The 8871-nt window shown below is 47.9% G+C and overlaps 1 protein-coding gene across 1 annotated transcript in view; it reads left to right on the top strand.

The window, feature by feature from the left end:
* WDR16 (WD repeat domain 16) overlaps positions 1–6083 on the top strand; it is a gene marked incomplete at its 5' end in the record, with an annotated part of 19291 nt that extends 13208 nt beyond the window's left edge. Inside the window, 6 exons of the mRNA XM_008942070.1 lie at positions 1034–1182; positions 1872–2017; positions 3585–3736; positions 4626–4728; positions 4899–5010; positions 5908–6083. Of these exons, the coding sequence (XP_008940318.1) occupies positions 1034–1182; positions 1872–2017; positions 3585–3736; positions 4626–4728; positions 4899–5010; positions 5908–6083 (838 nt within the window). The remainder of the gene's footprint in view (positions 1–1033; positions 1183–1871; positions 2018–3584; positions 3737–4625; positions 4729–4898; positions 5011–5907) is intronic.
* Between the last annotated feature and the right edge of the window lie 2788 nt (positions 6084–8871).

Raw genomic sequence — 8871 nt, 5'->3', positions numbered from 1 at the left:
TTTCTTCTTGCCACCACCCCAAAAACCCCACATCCTTCGACTTTAATGAGCAAATCATTTGGAGCTTTAGGGTAATCTGATGTGCACAAACCTGACTGGCACATGTGTCACAGAGGAGTCTGGATGAGCTGGATTCAGTGATGATTGTAAGGGCTGCAGGACTGAATCCTTGCATATAGGTTTAAACTCTTTGTCTGCAAACTGCTCGTGAAGAGAGCATATCACTGCCTGGGAAATAAAGGTGTAATTTCCCTGTTCTGGCTTATTTCGGAACATTTGAGCTGCTGATGCTACCCTGCTTTATAAAACACCTGCACAATCCAGGCTTGAAAGAGGCCACACTTTTATTGAGCCAGTTTTCTCTGTCCTGGTTCATCTTTCCAGGCATTGGTGGTGATGGTGAACAAAAGCTTGTGGAACCTTTCTAGATTTCCCTCTCTGTCATATCCCTGGGGTGTGTAGTTCAGAGCTTCTTACAAAGCGTTCAGTCCCAGAGCTTTTGAAATGCTGCAGGTCTTTTTTTATCCAAATGTGTATAACAAGTGTATTAGGAACAGGCTTTTGCCATCGTTCCTATTGCCTTCAGCGATGTTGAATAGGAATCATCCAGTAAGCAAGATAAAAAATGACATCTGTACAATATGAGGCTGCTGTTAGTCCCTGATGTCGAATCTGGGCAGTCAGCACCTCTACACCCACTTTTGTGGCTATTCTATACAACACGTGAAGTTGTTTAAAGATTGAATATGGGAAATAAATGTCACAGCTTCACCTGAAGTAGAAAGAATTCTTTTTGTCTCACTTTAAATGTTCCTTAAAATGAATCTTTGAGTATAAACCAAGTCAGGGGAATATTGTGTGAGAAAGGTGATCCTATGAAAGAGCGTTTTGTCTTAACCATGGTGATCCCTGTTGGGGAGATGACAGTTGCACGTTTGAAACAGCAAAGCCTTGAAGGATGATTTAGGATCTGACAAAGAAAAGCGTTTTCTGTATCCCCCTCCTCATTATCTCTCCTCTCTGAATTCTCCAGGGGAATTTCTGACTTGTTTGTTACCTGCTCCAAAAATGATATTCGTGTGTGGCACACCCCAGAGAACAAGGAGCTCCTGCGGATCGACATGCCCAACTTGACCTGCCATGCCGTAGAGGTCATGAGGGATGGCAAGAGCATCATCTCAGGTAACCGTCAGCCCACACCTGTGGAGTCCAGTCTCCAAGTGTTGCCCAGTTAAATAAATATCAGTATGTTAGAAGGAAGAGAGGTTTAAATTGGGAATGGGTTTAGATTTGGTTCATCACTTGACCCAGAGGCCTCTTTGCTTGCAGCTGGTCTCACAAACTTTTCTCACAGCCCCCAAAATCCTAGTGCTGTAGATATGGTGGGTGCAAAGGTTTGGAGACCTCGCTTTGGACGTGAATTCAAAGCAGTTTTGAATTCCAGCAATTCAGAGCTCAGTTCAGGCTCATTGAAAAGACCTAATTCTAAACTCCTAACCTTTTTGCATGCAGCCGATTAACCTGCAATGCACGTAGAGCACCTTGTGCACAAGCCCTGCTACCCATCACCCCAGGAACCACTCCAGTCCTAGAGCAGCGATGCCATCCCCCCGTTGTGCCATCCCCACATGACCAAACCAATTTGTCCACAGCCAGAGCCAAAAAGGAATTAAATTTTAACAGTCTGTTTGGGGCCATGGCTCTGCAGGCTCATCTACAGCACAGAGGTTTCCACATGTGTATTGGTGATCTAAAAGGGTGGGCATCATAAGGGAACTAAATAAAAAAAGAGCTTCCTTTGGAAAGGAAAGAGAGACAATGGTTTGAGGGAAGCCTGCGTGTTGGGTGACATGTTTCTGTCCATTCCTCAGCATGGGATGACGGGAGGATCCGTGCCTTCCTGCCGGAGTCCGGCCGGCCGCTCTACGTGATCCAGCACGCCCACAGCCTGGGCGTGACGGCCATTGCTGCCACCAGCGACTGCCGGCGCATCCTCAGTGGAGGGGGCGAGGGGCAGGTAACTGCTGCTGAAAAAGTCAGGAAATTGGTTGTAGGCATCATACCTCCAACAGATTTCTTCCCAGTCATACAAAAAAAACACCGTGTACTTTGCTCCATGCTCTTCATATCATTGTGGCTCTTTTCCATCTGTAGAAGTGGCACTCATCTCCTAAAGTTTGAATAATTTAAACACAGGGGTTTTATTTACATTAAAAATACATAATCAGACTTGAAAGGCTCATGTTCAGTTTTTTGCCTTGCTCTGGACTTCCTCCCTGCAGTCTGGCAAGCACTCGGGACCAGACATGTAATTGTGTGTGGATTCCTGATGCGGTGTAACCACTCTGTGCTTTCCTTGCATACTCCCATCTCCAGTGTCAGTGTGCCGTGCTGGAGATGGCATGGGAAGTGGTGCAGAGTGAGGGATTGAACTTAGGTCTTCCAAATCTCAAGCTGCTGTCCTAATGGTTGAACCATCTTTCTGAAGTGTTCTGCACTTGAGCTCTCCTGTAGAGCAGTAACAGCAGCAGGGCCCTGTCTCGCTGCATAAAGACATTAGAGATGATTCAGCCCTTCACTAATCAAAGAACAGTGAAGTGCCTCGGATGATTAGCTGTAGAGGATGCAGAAGATAAGGACCTGGATTCTGTATCAACACACGCAGGCTCTGGTTAGTTGATCTCTGAATTGAAAAAGACAGCTGAGACCAAATTAAAACTAAAAGTTGGTTAAGTAGAAATGAGAACTGCAGGGGAGCACTTGCAGTATTCATTCAGAACACATAAAAAAAAGATGTTCTGAAATGCTAATGGTTCTGTCAAAATCAGTCCTCTGGCTTGCTGGGTTGCTTAAGGGCTCTGCATGCCCTGATCATTTAGCAAGTGGGAGCTGGACATCTAGATCCCACAGGTAACTCAGCATCAGTCCTGAACACATGGAAGGTCAGCTCTCTGCTTTTGATGTCAGTGTCTAAATCTCAGTTTCACTAGGATTTGACCTTAGTGGAATGTAAAAGCAAATGGGTACCATGAAGTCTGGCATTAGTGGGACAGTAAACATGAGGTGTGAAGGATCAGGTCCTCAAAGCAGAAGGATATTTGCTGTTACCACCACTGGCAACAAAGGTGCTTTCAGGCACGTTTCACCTCAAAGATTTAAAAAGCTGTTTTGTGTTTACTTACTGGCACTATACGCAGCACAAATAACAGGTTTATTCCATTTCAGGAGCCTTGCTCTTTGATCTTTAAAGCAGTGCTGAAAATATATCATGGAGTAGATGGTTTTTCCTGATCGAGAGATGAGTAAACTGAAGCATGGGAGAATGGGAACTTGGGTAAAAAAAGGTCTAGGGTTGATAGGAATTCCTGAACCAGGTGGATTACAGTCTCAACAGTTCAGTTTTATGAGTCAGCTGCATGAGTAACCACAGGAAAAGAGAGACAATCTGTTGAGACTGAGTTGCTGTATGTTATATTATATATATATTATAAGGAGAAAGGTGAATTCAGGAGAACCTCGGGCATCCTCCTGAGCCCAGCTGGGACCAAGGTGTACAAGAGCAGATGTTTGTTGCTGATTTTCAGGTGAGAGTCTGGGAGATTAGTGAGAAGACTCAGAAACTGCAGGAAGTCCTGAAGGAGCACGTGTCTGCTGTGTCCTGCATTAAGATTAAGAAGGATGACCAAGAGTGTGTTACAGCCAGCCTTGATGGAATGTGCATCATCTGGGACATTGTGTAAGGAGACAGATATGTAGCACTTAAAGTGTGTCTGTTGGGTCAGTGTGCCTGCTTTAGGACACCACATAGTGAGAAGGAGAGGAAAAAGAACATTAAGAAAGAAAAATTCCTAGAAAGGACAGTCATAGGATCATGAAATGTTTTGGGTGGGAAGGGAGCCTTAAAGGTCATCTGGCCCAACCCCCCTGCAGGTAGCAGGGACATCTGCAACCAGAGCAGGTTGCTCAGAGCCCCGGCCAACCTCACCTGGAATGGTTCCAGGGATGGGGTAGCAACCACCTCTTTGGGCAACCCGGGCAAGGGGCTCGCCACCCTCAGCATAACAAATTTCTTCCTTCTATCTGCTCTAAATCTCCCTCTTTTATTTTCAAACCATACCCCCTGGTCCTGTCACAACAGGCCCTGTTGCCCGGTCGAATTGGGGAATGTAGAAACTCCAATGCTAGAAACTTTTCAGTAAAGTTTAGACAATCATTTTTCTCAAGTTCTTTTTTTGTGTTGGATCCTGCGTGGCCGAGGGGGTGGGGCAGGTGATTTCCTGTTTTCCACTAGCTCCGTTTGCCAGCACTTCAGGACCCTTGTTGAGCTCTTGCAGATCTGCAGGTCAGGATAAGGAAATTTTTGCATAGTGACTAACTCCTAGAAACCATTCTGCATTAAAAAATTCATCTTGTCTGACAGCAGAGCAAAAGTCTTACAAGGCAGCTGTGGAAGGAAACAGAACTGATGACCTAATAGGCTTCATGAATCCCTGAACTCAGCCCAATACCTGAAAACAGCCAAGCAGAAAGTGGGATCTGGTGCATGGCACAGGCAGAGATGGTTCAGGCAATCTACAGTCATTTGCTCACCCTATTGCTCTGTCCTGTTTTGGGCTGCTTTACAGGCGTTTTGTGAGAAAACAAATGATGCTAGCCAACACGTTGTTCAAATGTGTGTGTTACCACCCTGAGGAGTACCAGGTGATCACCGGTGGAACGGACAGAAAGGTAAGCAAAGCTGCAGGAACTCTGTCTGCAGTAAGCCCAAAACACCATGTCTGAGGCTTGTGCTGTCACCAAGCTCCTGACCCTCCATAGAAAGCTGTGTTACAGGGCAGTGCTGAAATCCGTGTGCTGTTCATGCACAACTGAGCTCTCCTCTCTGCTCCACTCTCTAGATTGGCTACTGGGAAGTATTTGATGGCTCTACAATCAGAGAAGTGGAAGGGTCTGCATCAGGATCCATCAATGGGATGGACATCACATCTGATGGGGCATACTTTGTCACAGGTGAGTAGGTGGATGCAACTGGAAAAGAGGAGCTCAGAGTAAGAGCAGGAGAAGGAAGGTGCTGAGCCAAGGATCCCACTAAAGAAAGAAAAAACTGAAAGGAGGGGTGATCTAAATGGAAAATAAAGTGATTTGCTGATGAAAAATACTTAGAAAAAGGCTGTAGTTCAGACTTGGATGATGCTATGGTTCAGTCATGCAAGATGGAAAGGTAAAGACAAGGTTTGGATGTCTCCAAGGGAAGAACAGAGGCTTTCACCTTGCCCTGCTCCTCGTTGAGCTCAGTGCTGTTCCCTGTGCACTTGAATGATTTGTGGTGGTTCCTGCTCCCAACGCCTGGCAGTCTCTGTTGATTTGCAAGCAGGAATTTGGACTCCAGGCTCCATCCTGCCTCAGGCTCCCATGTTCTTCACCATCAGGACAACTCTTCTGGGAGCCCAGCACTAGTGCAAAGCAGCCTTGGTACCATGTATGACAACTGGAGTCAGCTGGTGTCAGCACCAGTTGTTTTAGAGGAACCTGGTGTAACAAATGTTGGTTGAGAGCCTTTTGAAGATGCTCAATATTATCGGTACCAGTTGTGTGGTACACAGCTCCCTGTGATGTGCTGGTGCAGGTTCACTTTGGGCCATGGTTTAGTGGCCATGGCAGTGTTGGGTTGGTGGTTGGACTTGACCTTAGAGGTCTTTTCCAACCTTAATGATTCTCTGGTGCTATACTGGACACTGACTCTTATTTCAGCTGAAAAGAAGTAGGTTTTTCCACAAAGCCCAAGACAACCTGTCCCACCTTTCCTAAGGTGGAGATATTCCCAGAATATTCCCCTGCCTGTGATCTGGGAAGAAAGCTCAGCAGAACTCCATGTAATGGTGCGTTCTTCCTTCCCGCCCGGTGCAGGTGGTGACGACCATCTGGTGAAACTCTGGGACTACAACGAGGGTGCCGTGACTCACGTCGGAGTGGGACACAGCGGCAGCATCACCCGCCTGAAGATCTGCCCTGGGAACAAGTACATTGTGAGTGTGAGTGCGGATGGTGCCATCCTGATCTGGAGATACCCAGGCGGGCAGTAGCGGCCGGCACGGAGGCTGCCCGGCTGCTGCGTCCTCAGCCAGCCCTGGGCTGCCTTTTCTCCTGCAGCTGAGGTGGTTTGAGAGCGTTCATGATAGTTTTATATTTAAAATATATAGAGAGGAGACAGTATTTCTCTGTTCCCTGGCAGGTTTTGTTCAGATCCTTCAGATAGCCTTTCTAGCCCTGAAGGCATCGGTCTGATGTCTTCAGAGGGGATAGGAGTTTGCTCTTCCTTTGAGAGGGGGACGAAAGGATTTATCACTTCTGAAAATTGTTTTGGCTGTTGTTGTTGTAACACTTGCATGTTGTTACTGCCACCTTTCCCTCTGTCTCCTGGCATGGTCCGACTTGTATGTCTGCTCCTTTTTGTGGGCTCTCTCCTGCTTACACATGGTCTCCCTTTCTCTTCCCTACCCCCTTCTGTCCTTTCCTTTAATGAATAACTTGTTGTGCAAATTCAGTCTTCTGTGTTCATTTTAATTTGTCTGCTCCTGATTACAGAAAAAACCATCAGCTCCAGCTCAGGCCTGGGAGGCTCTTTTGAGCCAAGCTTTTAAATCAGTGCTCTCAGAGGAGTTCAGGGATGTCAGGGCTTCTTCACTTGCGGTGTCCAACTTAAAACTCTCTTCAGGGGCCTGGTTTTCAAGGGTGAGAGTGCAATCATTTCTCAGAGTGCCCGGATGGTTCCAGCTAGACACACTCAAATTCCTGATCATTGGCCTAGTTTTTAGAACAGGCTCCAAATTTGCATGAAATATGTATTTAGTCTAAGAATGAGTGCTTGGTATCATAGCTAACATTAAACCCATCAGCTCTCAAGATGCTGTTTGTTTAAAGATCAGGGTAGGCAGCCAGCAAGTGAAGTAAATCTTTTGCAGGCACTGAAGGCCTGGGAGAATTCTGTCACAAATTAAAACAGTAACAAAATGTTGCATTCCTTAAAGTTAAGGCTTACCAACGTTTTTGTTACCTAAGATGATGATTTAAAGGGAAGAGTCAGGTAGATACTGCCATGCCTGTACTGATAGCATCAGTTGTTCTGGTAGGGAATGGGGGATAGGAATTTCAAGGTAAGATTAATTATTATTCTTTATAAGCCACTAAAAATGTCTGCTGTTGTAGTAGAATAAGGGTGGATCCTTTTGGACTGGCTCAGGGGGTATCTGTACACCCATCTTGTCCATCAAACACTGTACAAGTCATGTCCCTGCTGGGTGACGTAGCTCTGCTCTTACTAATGGAGTCTTGAGCGAAGGGATGAAGTCATTCCTTCCTCTTCCTCGGAGCCCAGACCCGATGCTGTGCAGTGATGAACACTCCAGCAGGTTTGACGAGCTCTGCAGCAATGCTGGCTGTGGTTTGGGAGGCAGGACCAAACTGCTGGAATGTGGGACAGGCAGGTGAGCAGCTGTGCTCGAGCTGTGGGGAGGAAAACAGACCTGGAGCCGCTGAGAGCTGACCAGGCTGTCCCGAAGACCCTCTCACTGGGGTCTGAGGTGCAGGTGGCTGGCTGGCAGAGTCCCACCTCAGCAAAGCAGTTCCATTCCCGTCAGCTCACACCAAACCTGGCATTACAGGCAGGAGGAGAATCGAAGAACCCATTGGGGAGCCAAAGTCCTGGTTTTGGTGTGGCTGCTCTGCGGTGTAAGGACCAAAGTCCTGCATGCTCCTCCTGCCCTAGCTGGCTCTTCACAACTCAGAGGCAGCAGAGCAAGTCAGGCTGTCCTCACTCACCTGGCCACTGTCACCCTCTGGCTCTGTGGGGGACAGGAGTTGGCATGCTCTGAGTAAAGGCTGGTAGACCATACTCTGACAGCCAGCCAAGAGGCTCAGGGCCTGTGTCTGTCACCTGACAGATAAGAACATTGAACTCAGGTCATAGAATCATAGAGTCATAGAGTGGTTTGGCTTGGAAGGGACCTTAAAGATCATCCAGCTCCAAACGCCTGCCATGGGCAGGGACACCTCCCACTATACCAGGTGACTCCAGGCTCCATCCAACCTGGCCTTGAACACTTCCAGGAATGGGGCATCCACAGCTGCTCTGGGCAACCTGTGCCAGTGTCTCAACATCCTAACAGTGAAGAATTTCCTTCTAATATCTAAACTAAATCACTCCTCTTTCAGTTTAAAACCATCCCCACTTGTCCTATTGCAACAGGCCCTGCTAGAAAGTCTGTCCCCAGCTTTCCTGTAGACCCCCTTTAAGGACACAAGAAGGTCTTCCCAGGGCCTCTCTTCTCCAGGCTCTTTACAGCATGAAGCAGCAACACATGACTGGAACCAGCCCACATTTGAGGCATGGACACAGGCTGACCTGGCTTGCTCCAGCGAAGGTGGGTGTGGTGCCAGCAGCAGCTCAGCATCTCCTCTGTCCTACAGCCCGAGGTGCTCCGTTGGTGCACCCACCCCAGAGTCCACGCACAACGCTGGGCCGTCACATCCTTGCTGCTCTAGGGTAGGTGACAACCATGGAGGTCAGGTTGCTGCGTGAGCTTCCAGGCTGCTGGCGCATGTGGAAGGGACGAGCCCCGTGGCTGAGCCAGGAGCTTGGGAGCTCATCTGCTTTCCCTGCCGAACACGCTCCTCAGCAGCACGGCCCCGCTCCCCAGGGAGCCCCCAGAGCTTCACAGATGGAGGTGACCTACATGAACAATGCTGAGAAGCAGCATGTGGAGCAACCTGTGCTGCTTTTCCGCCAGAAGTCAGGTTGTGTTTGGGAAACAAGATCTGGAGCCACCAATCCCCCCGTGACGCGTTCTCCCGACGGCAGGCGCGTGGTGTTCT

This window comes from Merops nubicus, unplaced genomic scaffold (genome assembly GCF_000691845.1).
Source record: "Merops nubicus isolate BGI_N331 unplaced genomic scaffold, ASM69184v1 scaffold6, whole genome shotgun sequence".
Lineage (NCBI taxonomy): Eukaryota > Metazoa > Chordata > Aves > Coraciiformes > Meropidae > Merops > Merops nubicus.
Note: the sequence above shows the minus strand (reverse complement) of the source record. Positions and strands in the feature narration are given on the sequence as shown.